Here is a 22461-nt window from a genome sequence, read left to right as displayed (position 1 = left end):
ATGATTGTCTTTGCCAATTGAAGATGTTCAAACAATATTTAAGAGCCTTATTTAATAAACCTTAAATGCAAAAGAATAGATCTTTTTTATGTTCAGAATGTAAAAAGATAATAACTATGTTTATTGTATATTGGTACCAAAATTTTGTATAATAATTGAAAACAATATATTGGACAAAATATTATACAATAACATAATGAGTTGTACATTTACCATCAATACAATTTTGAACATACTTTTTTATCTAAATAAAAAAAACATAAGAATAAGAAGGTAACACTGAATAATGAAACTTTATACTTTAGCCAATAACATAATAAAATAGTACATACACATATATAATAATATACTTTAAAAATCTTACCTTGATAAGCTATATACTTATAAGAGCATTCTAAACGTCTTCATTTGAAAGAAAGACATTGATTTTATCAACATAGTTATAAAAAGGAGTGCATTCAATCCGGAAACTAATTAATGGGAGAAAATGGGATTGGTTACTCAAATACAAAAAGCAATTAATATTTTGAAATATTTAAATTAAATATTAAAATTTTTCCATCAATCTCTATGGATATGACATTCCGTCTTTTTTAACTCTTTTTCGATTCCAACGCTATCAATACTCTCATATGCATAAAACAACAACTTCATTAAATATAAAAATTATATTTAACTTATGAAGGTTAACTTCAAATTTCAACTTACCAACTAAGTAACTTGCGTCAAAACCAGGAGAAAAATCACAAAAAGGTATATAATTTGTCTTTATTTTGGTACTAACTTACTCTCAAGTAAATTACTTTTATTCTAAACTAAAAATTAATTTTATAAGATGGTGCGTTATTGTGTAACAAACACCATGGAATGTATTGGAAGAAAACACAGAACAATGACTTTTTTCCTCTTGGAATATTAATTATGTAGGTACTCTTTCAATTTCAAAAATAATAAATTTTAAAAATTAAAAGTGTAATTTGTCAATTATTTTAAATCAAAATTAAAATATCACACGACTTAAGTGATAACGTAAACATACTTTATACTTTATTGACTACGAAAATAATTAAACTTAGGAAATATACACTAATTTTAACTTCTTTTATTTTCACATTCGAACATGACCATGAGAGAAAACTAAATAATGATTTGTCCATTAAAATATTCCAAGCATTAAATCAGTCTCTACATAAAATGCAAAACATAATTTCCTTAACTTTCAAACTTTTCATTCATCGCTAAACTTTTTAATTATCTTTTATGTGAATACGTTGTTTCTTTTAAATACAATGAAATTTTAATTTTTTATAAACATAATTCATTAATAAACTCATTGATATGAGCTACAGTTATGTTTGGTTGAATGAGTGTGGATATATAAAGAGAGGGACAAAAAGTGTTTCTCAACAAGAATCTTGAAACACTTAAATTGAAGGGGGTACCATATAAATTTTCTAATTTAAGAATCTTCCACCTCTTCCTTTATCGTGGCTTGAACTGAGTGCTATGCTTTTTATTTTTGCCAAAGAGGTAGCCCATGGCATCATAAACTATAGGGAATAGGATACTCGTCCCTTTATTTTTTGCTTGTGAGATTTGCACAAGTTGTACTCCTCTTGTGCCTCAATTAAAGAATTGAAAAAGTGCCAAAACCACGTAGCCTTTCAACGACCTTGTGTGTTAAAGGGTGCGTATAAAATCACTGAATGAAGTATAAAACTTGCATTTTCCTTTCTTGGTGTAGGAGATGTAAAAAGAAGCAAATATTCGTTTTTAACCTAAGTACCCTCTCTTGTTCTTTAATATTTATTCTTATTTACTTTTCTGAAGTGAAAACAGTAAGATTCTTATAAAATCGAAAGTGATCACATCTACACTATCATTTTTGTGGTGTTAGTATCAATGCATTAAACAATTGATATAATTGTTCAGTTGCGTCCTATCTTAAAAATAAAATCCATCTTTCAGTTACAAGTTAGCAAGAGGAGAGGGAATGAGAATTAATAAAAACTGTAACACAAATTAAAAAACTAGAACGTCGGTAGACAATCGTCCGATGTACGGTCTAGTAGCATTAACAAATGTAAAGATCATAAGTGTCAAAATTCAATTATATTTTATATTAAAATACAAACACTTTTAAATATTTATTGATAAAATAACTATAATTCATAGCAAATGATGGACTTATGTTTATCAAGTAGATGATTGTGTTTGAAGCTTCTCTTTAGAAGGTCTTAGGCAATCAAACCTCTATCAACATACATCAAACTCCAACAAATTATTTGTCCTCAACACCTTCAAGTTGGTCCCCTACTGATTACTCAACATAGTATTTCACTCCATAAAAATCTGAAAAGTTTTAGTCTTACCTTTTATGCTAGAGATCCACATCTTCCTTAAGTAATCATCTATTATATTTAGGAAATAAGACCCTTCACCATGAGTCCGATCTCTCATTGGATCCTACAAATTTGCCTGAACATACTCAAAAGGTATATTGTACACATGCTTACTAGTTTGAAATTTCAATTTATGAGACTTTCCTAGTACATGGTTATCATAAAACTCTAGCCCCTCCATCTTATCACCTCCTAGTAGGTTATGCTTCTACAACCATACCCTTTCTCACTTACGTGTCTCATCCTCATATACCACAACTTTATTTTATCTTGCATCGTCTCACTAAATTTAGATGCATGCAGGATCATTGTTGAACCATCTAGGATGTACATGTCATTCTTTTTCTTCCCCTAACAATTGTAGAATCTCCCCTTATAATCTTTATCACCCATTGTTCGATCTTGGTTATGAAACCAATTTGATTAAACATGCTAATGGACAAAACATTCATCTTCACCTCAGGAACATATCTCATACCTTACTACAACATCTCCTTGTCATCAAACATCTTTAATCTGATAGACCTTATACCTTGCATTCTACAACCTTAGTTTTTTTCGAGAAGAACCTATCCACTTTCTTTCAATTCCAAGGTCTCACTACAAGAAAAACGCGAATTATTACATACGGATCAAAATTCGTATGTAAAATCAACATTACATACGGATTTTTTCCGTATGTAAATATTAGCACCATAAAATAAAATTAACAGTGAATGAGATTCGAAGCCAGGTTCCTTCAGCAACCAAATAAAATTTAACCACTACACCAAGCAAATTCTTTAGTTTTATTATGATTTTTATTATACTTATTACTTATTATTATTAATAATACTAACAACATTAATAATATTAATAATACTAACAACATTAATAATATTAATAATACTAACAACATTAATAATATTAATAATACTAACAACATTAATAATATTAATAATACTAACAACATTAATAATATTAATAATACTAACAACATTAATAATATTAATAATACTAACAACATTAATAATATTAATAATACTAACAACATTAATAATATTAATAATACTAACAATACTAACAATACTAACAATACTAACAATACTAATAATACTAACAATACTAACAATACTAACAATATTAATAATATTAATAATACTAACAATATTAATGATACTAACAATATTAACATATGAATCACATTTAATTTATCTATAATCTACTTGAATCTAAACATAATTTATTATATTATCTATTAGTATGAATCAAATTTAATATATGTCATACTCATAGTCATCATATTACCTATTACATTAAAATCAACTATCATATTAATTATTATTTTACGATCATATTGACTTAATTAAGTTCATTATAGGTAGTTGGTTTTACTTGTGTGTTATAGTAAAGAATATTGTCAACAAACAATATTATCTTTTAACATAAAATGATGACTTTTACATTAACTATTAATTAAATCTCTAATACAGATTACTAGTTAGCATATCATTATAGTTTAAACTATATTAATTATTCCATAAATCTATGTAAAAGGTTGTTACTAAATAACCCTTTCTACTAATATATAATATAAATCATAATGACAAAGTGATTAAATAATTTATAATTTAAAATATTTTAAAAATTATACATTATATCAATTTTAATCTATGTAAGTAAATATTTGAAAATAAGATTTTTTTTATCGACAAAGAATAAAAAAATTAAACAAAACATTTTAAGGATATTTCAATCCTTATACAAGAATCTCCAATCAGAAAAGAAGTGTAAGATACAAGCACCTATATAGCCATCTAACAAAAACTTCACAACTACCTATAATAACCTATATTTGAAAATAAGATATCAAATAATTTTATATTAATATATATATATATATATATATATATAATATGAAAGTAAATTTAAATTTAACCATGAGTTTTAAAAAATTAATGATTAAATAAAGAAATATATTAATCAATATATATGTATTTATAGTATTAAAGTTATATTAATATTATATAATTTCTTCCTTTTTCTCTCTATCTATCTATATCCGGATAAAAGTAATATTACTCAAGTCAAATAAAACTACTATACACACACAATAAATATCTAAATGTATATTTATATCAAAATTAATATTAATAATATGAATATAATATTGATAATATGAATATAATATTAATATTAATAATATGAATATTAATACTAATAATATTAATAAATATTAATAATAATTTGAATATTAATACTAATAATATTAATAATAATATTAATAATATTAATAATAATGTTAATAATAATATTAATAATAATGTTAATAATAATATTAATAATAATGTTAATAATAATATTAATAATAATGTTAATAATAATATTAATAATAATGTTAATAATAATATTAATAATAATGTTAATAATAATATTAATAATAATGTTAATAATAATATTAATAATAATGTTAATAATAATTAATAATAATTAATAATAATATTAATAAATATTAATAATATGAATATAATGTTAATAATAATATTAATTATAACATTAATAAATATTAATAATATGAATAATATTAATAAATATTAATAATATAATTTATTATTATTATTATTATTAATTATATTAATATGTATAAATTATATTAATATGTATAAGTATAATAAAAATGATAATATGACCAAAGAACTTGTTTGGTCTAGTGGTCAATGCTTCCCCTGGTCACTGAAGAGACTTGGGTTCGAATCCTGGATGCTGCAGTTTGCTTGTAACATTTTGGGACTTGGTTTCGAGTCCTACGGATAAAAATCCGTATGTAAACCTGTTTATATACGGATTTTGACTATATGTAATTCCAATTTTTCTTTTTTAAGAGATGATTTATTGTAAATAATTTAGATTAAAGCATTACATCATAATAAGGATCCGCACTACTAAAAGTGATGTTTAAAATAGTTGAGAATCATTCAAGTGAAGGTGGTAATGAAGAACAAAAGGAACGATGATTACTTGAATGAGGGGCCAAGACATTTTCCAAGGAGATGTTTATTGTTGCAAAATATGATAAAGAACACATGTTTCAATTTTTGAATGATTTAGAAGAACAAAAGGTTTCAAGTTTTCGTTAAGGAGCTTCAGGAATATCCATAGGATAGACAGAGTTTCGGTTAAACTAATGCCTATGTCACTACAAGAAAAATTAGTTTTAGTGATAAAAGGTTAGTGATAAATATAAGATTTGTCACTATTTATATATTATTTGTGACTATTTTTTTTATTGTCACTAATATTGCTTATAATAGTGACAAAACTAAAAAAATATCACAATAAGTATATTAAAATTAGTGATAAAGATAAAATTTGTCACTATTTATCTATTATTTGTGACTACTCATTTTATTTGTCACAAATGTTATTCATAATAGTGACAAAATTAAAAAATGTCACAATAATTATTAAGAACATATCATAAATAATTACTAAAAAATATATAATATTTTTTTTATAATAAGAATATAATTAATATAAATTTATTAAATATTTATAAATTAATAATTATTTTTATCAATGATAAATTATTAATTATTTGTCTGTTAAAATATGTCTAACATTATTTTCATTTTATGATAATATAATTAACTGTGATAAATATAAAAATTATGACTATTTTTTAATTTGTCACAAAAAGTTAAAAAATAGTTGTTCTACTTTAGATTTGAACTCAAAACCCTTTAATGAAAAAAATTCATTATTTACACTATACCACTAGAATTATCACAATTTTTGTATCAAAAATATTATGTCATAAATTTATTCTTACGAAAAAATTATTAAATTTATCTTATTTTATACCTAAATGTATGATCTTCTTTTTCATAAGTCAATATTATTTTTATTTTGTGATAATGCAATTAATAGTGTTATATATAAAATTTGTTACTATTTGTATATTAGTTGTGACTATATTTTAAGTTGTCACTATTTGTATATTAGTTGTGACTATATTTTAAGTTGTCACTATTTGCATATTACTTGTGACTATATTTTAAGTTGTCACTATTTGTATATTACTTGTGACTATTTTTAAGTTGTCACTAAATTTTTATTAAAAATAAAAAATATACATCTTATAAATAATTATTTATTAATGTAAAATACCATACGATAATTTTTTTTCTTTTAATAAAAATATAATTAATAAAAAATTTATTGAATTTTTATAAATTAATAATGAATACTTAATATAAAATATCATATAATATTAATTTCATTATTATTATATCACTAGTAATTGTGAAAAAAATATTAATTTTTTATTTATTTTAAATTTGAATCCATAACTTTTATTAAAGAAACAATTTTACTTTCATTGTGTCACTCTACAATTACAATATTTATCTTTCCACGATCGGTCGGTCACGGAGACCGAGTGACTGACTCGTCTAGTACCGGCCGGTACATTAACAATTTAAGAAATTATACAACTAATGTGTGAAAGTGAAAAAGAAAACATATAATCAGAATTCATGAACTTATAGAATAAATAATTAAAAGTACATAATTCACCGGTCAACAATTTTTTTAATCTTTTTTTTTTAATTTAACACTATTTTTATTTGACTGTGTTCTTCTTTTTTCTTCATACTTTATAAATGATATAGACTTGTACTATTTATTAAATTTTATCTCTTTCTAAAAATAAATATAATTATAAAATATAAATGATTAAGTACAAAGTTTGTTATTATGTATAAATGCATAAATATAGAGGATAATGAATCAATCTCTATTTGTAGGCTTTTAGTTATAACTGGTTAAAAATATTAAAAAATAAGTTTGAATCTTATAATTTAGTTAGTTATAACTAAATCAGTTATCATGTATTGTTATCCACATATGTTGAAAGAAGATATATCTTCAAATATCTCAGAGTTAAGATACGAATAAGATGTTAGTATTTAGGCTTATTATGAGAAAAATGCAATTATTCTCTTTGAAATTAGGTTTATCAATGTTGTCAATGTTCTCTTAAAAAATGCAATTATTCTCTCCTCAACATTACTCTAAAACTCATTTTTGTATGTTTGTGAATATCTAAAACTGAAGCAGTTATTTTCGTGAGATGTCTAATCTGAATAATAATAATTTTAATGAAATTAATGATATTAAATATATGAATATTATTAATAATTTTTATATTATTAAATATATTAATATTGATAATCATACTAATAAGTATAACAATAATTATAACATGACAACAAAACTTGATAGATGTAATGGTTAAAGTTTCTTTGGTCTTTCAAGCGACTTGGCTTCGAGTCCCACCCGGTACAGTTCATTACATGGATAATACTCCATTTAGTTGGAACAATAATATTTATATTGAGAGTTATTTTCATTCTCAAATCTGTATTGATAGTTGCATTTTTGGTGATATTGAAAAATACAATGAAAGTTCTTTTTATAGTTACTTTTTTTATAAGGAAAGAAATCGTAGTGAAAGTGAGAATTCTAGTTTTAGTTTCATAACTACTACGAATTTTGGACCAATGTACTGGCAACCTGAAAACTAACGAATTCGTTATAAGAGCTATTAATTATTATAAACATGAATTCAATAAAACTACCAATAATTGATTCAAGTTTTAAAGTGTATTATTTTGGACAGGAATAACAGAATAAAACCGTCAAAATCCACAAAAAGCATCTCTCATCCCGAGCAAAGATACTAAACTCTAAACGTTGTACCTAAAAAGCCTAACGAAAATATTAAACTAGATAAAGTACATATTTGGTCTCCAATTAACACTACCAAACCAAACCCCACAAATTCTTAATCATCCATCAACACACAAAGGGAGCATTAACATTGTTGTCACTGCAATACAGACCAGGTTTCTGAGAAAAACCCTGCTTCTTAAGGATCATTCTAGCCTTCAGCACAAGATCCCGGTTTGTCACTGCCCCTTCACTCTCTTCAATTATACCCTTAATCACATTGCTGAAGGCCCCGTAAGCTGACCCAGACTTTCCAACAGGACATGCATCTGCAGAAGTTTGGTCACTCTGGCAACCACTCAGCAGAATCCCACAATCCAAAACATTGCGCTTGATTGATGCAGCATGTTCCCCTTTTCTGTTTCCCCCACGTTTTTCTACCTCATCACCATCATAATGTAGCTTCTGTTCAAAGAATTTGTGAGCAAGATCACCCACACCCCCAACTCTGTGCCCTCCACTCTCACCACTTTTTCCATGTTGGAGTTTGTTCATGACTAAATCTGAGAACTTCTTCAGTTTGGGGCTTGCATCTTCACCAAAGATGTGGAAGAGGGTATAACTTAGTTTCCCAGTTTCTATGTCTTTACCACTCTTCTGCTGGAGTATGTCTGTGAGAGTTGAGAGAGGCAAAGATCGGTTCTTCACAGTGGTTTCTTCTTCTTCTTCTTCCTTTTGCATGTTTCGATGAAGGAAGTTTCCGAAGTGAAATGGAGAATTTGAAAAGTAGCCTTCTTGGTTGGTGCTGTCTCCTATTTGTTCCTTTGCTGCTTCAATAAGGCCACCACTGTGGCAGCAATCTGAAACGATTGTGATATTACAACCCCTTGGGACCTTGTCTACTAGTAGTCTGAAATCATCATCTGTTGCACACAAAATACAAGTTAACATGCCTTCCCAAAGAATCATTCAATAATAATACCTTTCCACCAATAATTTACTAAAATAAATGTATTTCTATTATAATTTTTATACATATTTCTATTGTAATTTTGATCTTATAGAGAAGTGCTAAATAAATCTATACTTTGACTAAAAGTACATTTTAAATAAATATTTAAATATAATCATATTACTTAGAACATATGAAACAAAAACTAAAATAAATTTAAAGACAGTTACATTTAAGTGTTATGATATATTTTATTATATATTTCAAGAAACTATAATATTTTAAAGAATCGAAATTTAGATTATTAAAACAATTAAAATTTAGGTTATTAAAAATTTGATGCAAATATAAATAAATATTATATACATTAATGATTTTAATAAATTATGTTAAATTTTTAAGTTTAATTATTATTAATAATATAAATTATAATTTAATATTATAAATAAGTACATCTAAATATGTTTAATTATAATATTTTATAATTAAATTTTAAAATGATTGTAGTGTAACTATATTTTTCAAAATAACATAAGATTTTTTTCTAAAAATATGGATTTTTCATCAACAAAAAAATTAATAACATTTTTATTTATCTTAGAATAATTATATACATATATATATATATATATATATAATAAAGAAGAGAGATGACAGAGGTGAGAATTGGATATTTATATTTATATTGAGGCATATTCTTCCATAGATATTAATGATTTCCTATTAAAAAAATATTAATATATTTATTATCTGATTAGTCCGAACAATTAATTTATAATAAAATGAAAATTTAAGATTAAAAATAGGTTAAATAACTTACTTTCGGAATAAGTAGATAATAAAAAAACACGTTATTAAATGATATTATTAAAATTTAACAAAAATTTTAAAATTGTTTTTGTCCTCATCTCCCACACTTGGGACCTTACCTCTACGCAAAAGATTTATATCGAAACATAACATAATAATAACAACATACTTTTTGTAAAAATAGTTAAATTCAGAATGTAAGAAAAAGTATATTTAAATTTATATTTTAAGGTTTCCATCAATGAATACAGTAATTTTCACTATAAATAAACCTTATTTTAAAAATAAATTTATTAAAAATACTAAATAAATTCAAAATCAATGTATTATTTCGGATCATGATATATCTACAATTTGAGATAACTTTTACACTATATTATTGAATTTTATTAACCATTTCCTAGATAAAACAAAACTCAACTATATATCATATAAAAAGTAACCAAAATTATAAACACGTAATAGTATTATGAAATTACACAATAGTAATTTTTCTACCAAACTTTCATGAAAAAAAATTACTTGTCTGTTAAAATTAATCAAGCCATAAACACATAATAATCTTCAACCATATAACAATTTGTCAATCAAAACACATGCGAAATATAATATACTAAGGAAATGTTGAAGAGTTACCCTACCAGCGATGAGATTCATATCTGTGGGAACAATGCATTCATCGTAGCCAGTGTTGTCTTGGTCGTCGGACTCCGCCGGAAGACGGGTGCCGTGGCCGCTGTAGTGGACGAAGAGGACGTCGCCAGACTTGGCCGACCGGACAAGCTTGGACAGAGCGAATCTGATGTTCTTGCCGGTGGGTTGGGTGTAGGAATGATGAGTGTCAATGAGAACAACAATGTCCTTTTCTGAGAAACCATATATGTTGATGAGGCACTTCTTCATACTCCACACATCATTGATGCACCCTCTCAATTCAGCCTTTGTTCCTGGGTAATTGCATCCTATTAGCACTGCTTTCTTACCCATCACAAACTTCAAACTATTTGCTTTGGAGGAGAGGGAAAATGAACTGGTGGTTCTGTTTCATGTTGTAATGTTTCTTATAACATCATCAACCAAAGATAATGTATTAGATTTGCACTAGTTAATTAATTAATTCATTAACTATATGGACGTATAATTAGAAAATAATCTAATTTATTTGGTTTTGGTAGTTGAATAGTTTATATATGGTAAATATTAAGAACAAAGTTTAAGCTTATCTCATCTTACAAAACTAACTTGTAAGGAATGTTCAGTTTATTTTGTCTTACAAAACTAACTTATAAGAAATGTTCTCTTTATATTTAATTAATTTGAGATCTTCAATATACTCCTTTTATACTGAAATATGAACATCTCATGTGTGGAACTAGATATTTATAAGTGGTTTGATAGTGACTAATATTATAAATCTAACAAACATAGTTAAGATATGCTTTGATATCGTATTAGGAACAATTTAACACATTTTTATAAAACTGACATATAAGGTGAGAATTGTTCCAATATTCTGAAGTGACTTATTTCTAGTCGATGTGAGATCAACAATAATAAATTATTATGTGTCTTGCGAGAATGATTCTTTCAATTGCAAGTTCATTTTGTTTTTCTATTTTAGGATAATACTTCAATTAATTATTTCTTTAATATTTTACTATAAAAGGGATTGTTATAATGGTTTTTTTTTATTTTTTATTTTTTCCTTCAATGGCGTATGTATTTGTTTAATGTTTTTAATGAATACTATATATCTTCATATTACTATATTAAGTTAATCTCTATTGTTATCTGTATAATTTTTGGGGTGTTGGGGGAAAATAGAAGAAGTATAATTTTTATATTTTCATATTACCAAATAAGTTAATCCTGTTATTTGTAAAAGTGTTATAGAAAAGTCAAAACTTATTGTTTCCTAACTGTTAACATATTTAATTTTCCATTTTAAATTATTGGGCTTTGTTTGTTTGGCCCAACCTTCCTTTTCTGTTTCAGCTAGGTCTTAATCTTTCTCTTATATATACACCATGTATTTTACTCTATAATATACAAGTGAATAAAAGTTTATTTTATATTTAGTTTTCTCTATAATTGGGGTTTATCAAAACCTTTTTTCTCCATTGCGACTACGTGCGATTACGTTCATTACATTAAAACATCAGGCAAGGAATATTCATCTTCATTTAATCTTCATTTACTGTAATATGGTATCAGAGCTCTTCAGAAGAGCTCTGCTGCGCTTCTCTCTGATTTTTAGTTCCCTCTTTGCTGTTCTTGGTTATTGTTTTTTTTTGTTTTTTTTCTTTCTTTAAAACCTTGTAGGCGATGGCTGATGAAATCCCCACACCGGCTTCCTCTTCAAATGGAAACCCTACACCGACTTCCTCTTCAAATGGAAACCCTACACCGATGACCCTTTTGGAACAGCCGATGAACAATTTTCTATACTTACACCCAAGCGAGAATCCCGCAACCTCGTTGGTGTCACCTGTTCTTGATTCAACAAACTACCATTCGTGGAGTCGGTCCTTCATCACTGCTCTTAGTGCCAAGAACAAAGTGGAATTCATACTTGGCTCACATCCATGCCCACAAAGGGATGATCCCACTTTCTCGTCTTAGACACGCTGTAACAACATGGTTGTCTCTAGGTTAGTACACTCTGTTTCAATCCCTATTAGGCAAAGCATTGTTTGGATGGACATAGCCTTTGACATCTGGAATGATTTAAAAGTTAGATATTCACAAGGGGATTTATCTCGCATTTCTGATTTGCAATTTGAGGCTATTTCTTTAAACCAGGGGATATGTCTGTCACAGAGTATTTTACAAAATTGCGTATTATTTGGGACGAATTAGAGAATTTTAGACCTAATCCTGTGTGCACATGCCCAGTAAAATGTTCTTGTTCTGTCATTTCTATTATAAATCAAAGAAAGTGTGAGGATCGTGCTATGCAATTTTTAAGAGGATTAAATGATCAGTATAAAAATATTTGTTCTCATGTTTTGCTCATGGATCCCATTCCTGCCATATCCAAAAAAATTTCCTTGGTTGTTCAACAAGAGAGACAATTATCCATTGTTGTTCCTGCCCCTAATCTTCATAGTCTTAACAGTAGTCGCACTACTACATGCAATTTTTGTGGTAAGTACGGTCATACTGAAGCTGTTTGTTTTCGAAAGGTGGGTTTTCCTTCTGGTGATGTTAAAACCTCAAAGTTTTCTTCTACTAGAAAAATTTGCACTTTTTGTAACCGTCTTGGCCACACTGTCGACACCTGTTATAAAAAACATGGGTTTCCTCCTGGCTACAAATCCATCAATAGGACATCCCAAGCCAACAATATGTTTACTACTAACCCTTCTTTTGAGTCTTTTTCTAAAGAACAGGATGTAAAGGGGATTCAACTTACACCACAGCAGTGTCAATTCCTGACCAACATTTTGCGTCAGCAAAACCTTGAGGATCCTGCCCCTCACGCTCAAATTAATCAAGTCGGAACCTTCTCGACGGATAAAATCACCAATACCGAGCAATCTTCAACGGGTAAGTTTTTCTCTTCATTATCTGCTATAAAAGAATCTTGGCTTGTTGATTCTGGTGCCACTGATCATGTTTGCCACAATCTGAGCGCTTTTACTACTTGGACTAAAATCAAACCTGTCTTAATTAGTCTCCCAAATGGTCAAACTGTTTATGCCACATATTCTGGTTTAGTACATTTTTCGGCCAAGTTTTATTTGTCTGATGTGTTATATGTGCCTCATTTTCAATTAAACTTAATATCTGTTTCTAAACTCACACACCAACTTAAATGCACTTTAACTTTCACTTTAACTCACTGCATTATACAAGACAATCTCACCCAAGAGAGGATTGGTACAGTTGAAGCCACTGGTGGCTTGTACCCTGTCACTACCTTGCCTGCTTCTAATTGCTCTAAACCACATAATTTTGCTCCTCTTATTAATTGTAATATCACGGACAAAACATTGTGGCACTATAGACTGGGGCACCCTTCACATGAAAGATTACATGTCTTACGCAAACAATACCCTTTTATTACTATTGATACTCATCATGTATGTGACACTTGTAGTCGTGCAAAACAGAAGAAACTTCCTTTCACTTTAAGTACTACTGCTACCTCTGCTATTTTTGATCTTGTACACTTTGATATTTGGGGACCCTGTTCCATAACTTCTATGCAACGTTTTCGTTATTTCTTAACTATTGTTGATGATTACTCGCGCTATACTTGGGTTATTTTGTTGCATAATAAATCTGAAGTGCGTCCGCACATCATTAACTTCACTCTTTTTGTTCAAAATCATTTTCAAATTAATATCAAAACGATTCGTACTGACAATGGTGTTGAGTTTGCTATGTCAAGTTTTTATGCTTCAAAGGGAATTATACATCAAACATCTTGTGTTGAAACACCACAACAAAATGGCATTGTGGAACGTAAACATCAACACATACTAAATGTAACCAGAGCCTTACTTTTTCAAGCAAATCTTCCTCCTATCTTTTGGGAATTTGCTGTAAATCATGTTGTTTTCTTGATAAATTCTATTCCTACTCCATTACTTAATAACATCACTCCTCATGAACAATTGTTTGGAAAACCGTATGACATTTCTTTTTTAAAAGTGTTTGGTTGCCTATGCTATGCTAGTACCATTACTGCACATAGGAAGAAATTAGATGATAGATCTATCAAATGTATTTTTCTTGGTTTCCCGCAAAATACAAAAGGTTATATTGTCTTATATTTAAAGTTTCATCGCGTAGAGATATCAAGACATGTAATCTTTCATGAAACCCATTTTCCATATAAATTGGATAGTGGCTTGCCTAGGACCAATTGAACTACAATCCCAGGGAATGGGGTGTACTGTATAAATATTTTTACGGACCGTTTCTGTCAAACCTTTTCTTTTTCTATTTCGGATTTGAACCATTTTGTTGTAAATGAAAAAAGCGTATTTTTGTATATATTGATATGTATATTGATATCGACTTTAGTGAGATCGACACAAATGACTCCCAACACTTTATCTCTCCCTATTTCTAATGCATATAATTCTGCTCTTGATTTTTTTTCTGATACTGCACCTCCTGCCGAGCCGTGTGCCTCTACTCCTGCACCTTCTGCCGAGCCGTGTGCCTCTACTCCTGCACCCAATACTGCCCCTCCACCAACCTTATTATCCTCTGATCTTCCGGCAAATAATGTCTCTGCTCCTGCATCCAACACTGCACCTCCACCAGCATCATCACCTCCTGCACCTCCAGGAAGCACCTCACCCCAATTTCCAAGAAGATCAACTCGTCCTCACCGACAACCTGCCTATCTTGCCGATTTCCACACAGCAACCAACACTGTAAGTAGTAGATATCCTATTCATAATTACTTGTCTTACAATTCCATATCTTCTAATTTTAGAAATATTATTTCCTCTATCAATTCTCATCCTGAACCTCGCACCTATACCGAAGCCTCCAAACATGCTTCTTGGCAATCTGCCATGCAAGCTGAGCTTCAAGCTCTTGTTGCTAACAATACTTGGCAACTTACCCCTCTCCCTCCAGGAAAGAAACTATTGGTTGTAAATGGGTATATAAAATTAAATATCATTCTGATGGCACTGTTGAGCGCCACAAAGCTAGAGTTGTTGCCAAAGGGTTCACCCAACTTGAAGGACTTGATTTCTTAGACACTTTTGCACCTGTTGCTAAACTCACTACCGTCCGCCTTCTCCTTGTTGTTGCCACTACCAAAAATTGGGTTTTAAAACAACTTGATGTCAATAATGCCTTTCTTCACGGTGATCTCCATGAAGAGGTATACATGACCCCCCCACCTGGTCTCTCTCTTCCTTCTCCCCAGCATGTCTGCAAGCTTCAACGGTCTTTGTATGGTCTTCGTCAAGCTGGTCGTCAATGGTACGCAAAACTTTCTACTTTTCTTTTATCAAATAATTACTCTATCTCTGTTGCTGACCACTCTTTTTTTCTTAAATATAATAATGATAAACTCACTGTTATTCTTGTTTATGTTGATGACTTGGTCTTAACTGGTGATGACACAGAGGAAATCAATACAATTACTGCATCCCTTCACCATCACTTCAAGATAAAAAATTTAGGTAATCTCACATACTTTTTGGGATTGGAAATTGCTCGCAATAGTACTGGTCTTCATTTAAGTCAACGCAAGTATACTTTTGATCTCCTTCAAGAAACTGGCATGCTTGACTTTGCACCTGTGGCCACTCCTATGACTCACACCTCCCGTCTCTCTCCCGACCAAGGCTCACCTCTCGATGCTGATGCCACTTCCCAATACAAAAGACTCCTTGGACGTCTCATTTACTTAACCAACACGCGACCAGACATCGCCTTCACTGTCCACAATTTAAGCCTATTCATATCTGCACCCACAACTCATCATCAGCAAGCTGTCTCCCGTCTTTTGCGTTACCTCAAGGGCACCCCTGGTGAAGGACTATATTTTTCTCACACTAGTTCACTTCACCTTTGTGGTTTTAGTGACTCTGACTGGGCAACATGCCCTACCACACGCAAATCTGTCACTGGATATTCCATCTACTTAGGCGACTCCCTAATATCATGGAAATCAAAAAAGCAGCCAACTATCTCCCGCAGCTCCTCTGAAGCCGAGTATAGAGCATTTGCCACCACCACATGTGAGCTACAATGGTTGTCTTACCTCCTTCAGGATTTACATCTTCCTCTCTCCTAGCCTGCAAACCTATATTGTGACAACAAATCTGCCCTTCAAATAGCTTCCAATCAAGTTTTTCATGAACGAACCAAGCACATCGAAATTGATTGTCACCTAGTTCGTGAAAAACTTAACTCTGGTCTCCTCAAATTGCTGCCCATTACTTCTGCAATGCAAGTTGCTGACATATTCACCAAGCCCCTTGCTTCCGCACAGTTCTCTACTCTCAAATCCAAGCTGGGCCTGACAAATATCTACTCCCCAGCTTGAGGGGTGTTAACATATTTAATTTTCCATTTTAAATTATTGAGCTTTGTTTGTGTGGCCAAACCTTCCTTTTCTGTTTCAGCTAGGTCTTAATCTTTCTCTTATATATACACCATGTATTTTACTCTATAATATACAAGTGAATAAAAGTTTATTTTATATTTAGTTTTCTCTACAATTAGAGTTTATCAAAACCTTTTTTCTCCATTGCGACTACGTGCGATTACGTTCGTTACATTAAAGCATCACATCAGGCAAGGAATATTCATCTTCATTTAATCTTCATTTACTGTAATACTAACCGTTTTTTTTAAAGTTTCTTCAAAAATATGTTTTATTCTTTAGATTAAATAATTTATTTATTTGGTTATGTATATTTAGATAATTGCAATTATGTTCTTTATTGATTGAGAACATCAATGATTACATGACTAACAATTTTTCATTTTGAACATATACATAAGATATGTTTCGTTTGTAGTTGCCTTATATGTAGGTCCAAAGTGGAAGATCCTTAAATCACATAAACTAATGGTTAACGTTATGTATATACAAGAACCATTTTCATAATTATTTTAAAGTATAGGAACCAAATAGATAACTTGTTTAGAATAAGTATTGTAGTGTCATCTAATCAATCTCAAATTGACTCATCAATATTACAGATCAATATTACACATTACTGATAAGATGGACACTAATTTCAAAGGTAAGATACTGATGGCAGAGGTTTCAGTTTAGGATCGACCACTAGAGTTATCGCAAGAAGAAGATTGACACTAGCGCAGAAATGCTAATCAAATGCAGCTATTTTACATTTATAAATGCGACTATAGAGCCGCATTTGATCAGCACGCAGTTGTAAATCAGATAAATACAAATGCGGCTATAGAGCCGCATTTGTAAATGCGATTTACGAATGCGCTTATTTGAAATAGCCGCATTTGTATATTCTTCTGAATGAGTTGGGGTTTTAGGGGCACGTTGTTGGTGAAGAGTGGAAGGGGAGAAGAGGAAACACGGCAGCGGCGGCGGAGCGGCGGAAGCAATGGAACAATACACCTTCAAAATGCAGAGTGAAACCCATTAAAAACGAAAGCAATATAGAAAGCAAAAGCCATTGGAGTTCAATGCAGTTGTTAGGGGCAATGGAAACAAGAGAATTAGGGGCAATGCATTTACGTACCTTCGAAAATGCAGAACTTCGCAACCAGAGAAAACGAAGAACAGATATGAGCACAAACAGAGAATGAATGAAACTGTTGAGCGCGTAAAATTTTTAGGATAAAAACCATTTACAAATGCGGCTAAACGTAAAAATCGCATTTGTAAATCAAGCTTTTTGATTTACAAATGCGGCTATTTGAATAACCGCATTTGTAAATCAAGCGCTTCGATTTACAAATGCGGCTATTACTTTTAGCCACATTTGTAAATGGAAGCTCTTGATTTACAAATGTGATTATTTAAATAACCGCATTTGTAAATCAAAATAATTTCAAAAATGTCACCGCGTTTTTTACGAATGCGTTTAAGCGCTGAACCGCATTAAATAAGAAGCGCTCTTTTCTTATTTTTGTACTAGTGTGAGACTCTGTTGTTGATGGCAAAACACTCTCTTATATATGTTTAAAAGTTCCATAACCTAATGTAAGTTCTAAATTTAAGTTGATTCCAATATTATTCTATTATTTTAAAATTTTCACTTAACTCCCACTTTTAAAAAAAACATATAAATTTAGTCTCTTTTATCAAATTAATAAAAGAATATTTGAAAGGTAAAGACATTGTTTTGGGGACAAATCGACAACACGCATCTTCACTTTGTGAATGATGTTAACATAAATTAGACAAAACATTCTAAATTGTTACATTTTAAAAACAAGTTGAAACGAATTAATAATGAAACAATATTAAATATAACTTAAAAATACTGAGAAAAATTAGATTATTAAGCCTTTATATAAAAACTGTTTTTTTTTGTCTTAAAAGGTATAACAATGATAAATTCATATGAACATTTTAGAAATTAGACAACGTTTTCCAAGTTCATTAAACTATTTAAATATAATCTAATTGGTGTGTTTTTAGTTAAGTAATTCACCAACAGCTTGTAAAATAGTAATTATAATTGTATTTTATTATAAATTTATCAATACGTAATTTCTCATACAACATAGCAGCAGAGACATGTACTTGTGGCAAAGGCAGTAGAACCCTCTAGCTATATTGTCATTTATTGACATTCCAAATGTAAAATTGGAACAATGAAACAAAACCACATATTAAGTAGGACACCAGTTATACAGTATTGACATGATTACAATTAACCCTTATTTCACCTTCATTAGGTCTAGTCAAAACTTGAACATTCCCTAGTTTCACCATTGACACTGAAAACTGGCTGGTGAAAAGGAAAGGTTGTGTTGCAAATGCTTCAACAAAAGGAGCTGTCCTTGCATCAGAAAAGAGGGACTGATCTGTTGACAACAACCCCACCTTCCTCTTAAGGTTTGAATAATAGGTTGTGTCAAAAGTCCTAGGGGTTATAACATCAAGGTGCACCAAATCTAACTCCGTTTTACACCTCTTCCTCAACAATTTCAAGAAATACACATTGAGTGAGGGGTCAGGCTTTCGAGTCCCATTAAAATTATAGATCCTGTTCATAACAGAAGAGCAAGTGCTCCTCCCAATTGTGTGTGAACCTGAGAGTGTGACCAAGTCAAGAATGTCCAACCCTTTTTCTTTGAAGAATGCAATAAGAGCTGTGATGTTTTCATGGCCATGGGGAACCATATTGGCTTCTGTGGCTAAGGAAATCTTCCCATCTTTGCGGCCAAATGGGACTTCCCAGAATGGTCCTCCAACCAAAAGAGTGGCATCTCTTGCAGCAGCAGTGAGAATATCAGCACAAGAGACTGTTTTTGGACACTTCCTCTCCAACTCACCCTTGATATCATCAATCAATTGGAAACCTCTAAGGGTTTTGCTCTCCAAAGCACTCCTCTCACTCCCTAGATGGTTCAGCAAAACTGATCCATCACATCCCTAATTCAATTTCATCAATTGATGCGCATCATCAAACAAACAAAATCATGTCACATTCAATTTAAATCAACACTTCTAATCACAGTATTAAAATATTAAACCATAATCTGTGAGTCAAAACAGTAGGATTTTATTACAATCTGAAACTAAATGTTTTTTAAGCTATCACCTATTTACATGTCTATAACTAATAATGTTTTATATGTGTGACTAATATCACTTAATGTAATTCATTTGATTCTGCATAATAAAAATAATTATTTTACTGAAGTGAAATAATGACTGCAATGTGTAGAAATGTGGAGGGAAAAAGTGACTGTGGAGAAATAAAAGTGCAAGTGGTAGCATAGTATCATGGTCCAGTTATTTATTGTATGTGTCTCAAGTAAGCTTTGATTATCATCATTCAGACAATGATGGGACCAAGATCTTCACGTGTTCCAGTTTTCAAACCAGAAGTAAGTTCTAGTCCCAACCCACATCACAGTTATTACCAACATCTTACAAAAATGTCTTCCTTAATTCTTTATTGGGAGTTATAAATGAATTTAATTAGATGGCAGAGATGGTGTACTGTTTTTAATACTAATGAATGAATCCCATATTTAATTCCTTTAAAGTATTTAAAAATCCAACTAAAAAGCATTTAAAAAGACTTTTAACAGGTTTGCAGTGAAAAAAAATAAATTTTTTCTAAAGTTTCCATCAATCAAACTTAAACTCTAAACGTGTTACCTGTATTGCAATCTTCTTTTAAACTAAATTTTAAGAGAAAATTGCAATGTACTAATTGCTTGTTACAATTATTTTAGAAGTTGGATTATCATTTGCTGCTTTTTTTATCATTATTTTAAAGATGTTTGACTACAAAGTCAATATGATCCAAATTAAATATGAATATTTGCCACCAAATAAACACAGAAACCTTTTCTTTTTCAATGGACCCTCTCTACTATGTATCAAATGGCACCTATAGAGTTAAAGTGATGCATAAACAAAGATGCACTTGGCCAGTTGAAGTGTACCCTATTTCAAGAAAGAAAAATTTAACATTGGAAACACAAGAGGGCAAATTTAAAGAGATGTTGGGTTATGTGATGAATTACTCTAACGGCACAGTCATGGAAGTGAAGGCGTATGATGGCAGGGGCCAAAGTGGGGTCCTTCTTAACCCAAGCAGCAACCTTCTGTGAGATGATGCCTTCAGCATGAGGACATGTTGTGTGATAGTGATCAATGGAGAGAAAGGCCTCTGGGGGTAAGGACTTGGATGATTTATTGGGTACAGTTGCTTGAGGAGAGATACCATAAATGGTGCTCAACTTGAAAGGGACCAAGAGAAGGAAAAGTGTGAGGTAGTGGAGCCTCATGTTTCATAAGTTTGCAATGCCAGATTGGGTTGGTTATGTATGTTGGATGCATTAATGTGAGAGAGTGGTGCAAGTATTTAAGGAAGGGGTTGATGATGAAAACGTGGTTGGCACTTTCTTGGTTTTAAGGTTGATGTGGCAACGTGTTGGTTGATATGGCCTTTGGTGGTGTTGCTTGTTGTCTTTAGCTAGCAGGTGCTTTACTTGGTGCAGAACTAAGAAGACATTGAGGTTGTGTGACAACCTGGCTTCAGTTTTGCCATGTTAAAGTCAACCACATTACATGTTAAATTTAATTCAGAATTTCCACATTTTGTATTTATTTTTATTTTTCTTCAACCAGGTCTCGTGTATTATCACAATCAATAGTATTATAAAATTGTTCATCCATTCTCAAGTGTTCTTTGGAAAATGCATTAGAGTTATATTCTCTTACTTTATTTTTTATTGTAAATAAGATTATAAACATCTTTAACATTTTCGTAGTGACAAGAAAAAGATATCTTTAGAATCCTTCTTTTTCATTTTACTATAAAATATAGCAAAATCCCAATATTCTACTCTTTAAATTAGGTGAGTCTTTGTTTTTTAGGTTTCAGTTTCTTCTATCCTCTTAGTCAATAGTTTTGTGATTTATGGTTTTCATCATTGTCATTGAATGACATGACTCAAACCCTTTACTTAGTTGTGTTTTTGAAGTTTTGAGAATTTGTAACTTTTGAGGGAAATGTGATTTTTAGTAGAGATGAAGACTCAAATTATTTTGAAGAAGTCAAAGCAGGAATCAGGAAGTATAGCTGAAGGGTTAGAGACAAAGAACACGTGGATTTTTTTTTCTGAAGGAAATGTCTTATAGATGTGAAAAGTATATGGACGATGCACCACAATAATAATCTAATTGTTGTTAGTAGGTCTAAAAGGCGAAAACATCAACTTTAGATATATGGGTTTGATGGTACACTTTTCAATGTTCTAGGTGCAACAGAGGTGGATAAATATGAATCATCTTCATTTTATGAGATAGTGGCTTATGTTGAGGTGCAAGTGGATTTTGGTCATGCAATAAAAGATGAAATATATAAAAAAAAAAAAAATCACATGTGGGAGCTAGTAAGATCGCCTCGGGCAAGATTATTGTTGGGT

General features: G+C 30.2%; 2 protein-coding genes across 2 annotated transcripts; both read right to left on the bottom strand.

The window, feature by feature from the left end:
• Positions 1–8064: 8064 nt before the first annotated feature.
• LOC137836225 (metacaspase-6-like) lies at positions 8065–10881 on the bottom strand. The gene is made up of 2 exons (XM_068645067.1): positions 10515–10881; positions 8065–9034 (listed from the first exon to the last, which is right to left on the bottom strand). The coding sequence occupies exons 1-2, from the start codon at positions 10858–10860 to the stop codon at positions 8238–8240; spliced, it is 1143 nt and encodes a 380-aa protein (XP_068501168.1). The 5' UTR covers positions 10861–10881; the 3' UTR covers positions 8065–8237.
• Positions 10882–19093: 8212 nt separating this feature from the next.
• On the bottom strand, positions 19094–21370 carry LOC137834959 (peroxidase 7-like). Its single transcript, XM_068643229.1, has 2 exons — positions 21055–21370; positions 19094–19948 (listed from the first exon to the last, which is right to left on the bottom strand). Exons 1-2 carry the CDS (start codon positions 21316–21318, stop codon positions 19199–19201), a joined length of 1014 nt encoding a protein of 337 aa, XP_068499330.1. The 5' UTR covers positions 21319–21370; the 3' UTR covers positions 19094–19198.
• Positions 21371–22461: the final 1091 nt, after the last annotated feature.

The sequence above is a fragment of the Phaseolus vulgaris genome, chromosome 5 (assembly GCF_000499845.2).
Source record: "Phaseolus vulgaris cultivar G19833 chromosome 5, P. vulgaris v2.0, whole genome shotgun sequence".
NCBI classification, from domain to species: Eukaryota; Viridiplantae; Streptophyta; class Magnoliopsida; order Fabales; family Fabaceae; genus Phaseolus; species Phaseolus vulgaris.
Note: the sequence above shows the minus strand (reverse complement) of the source record. Positions and strands in the feature narration are given on the sequence as shown.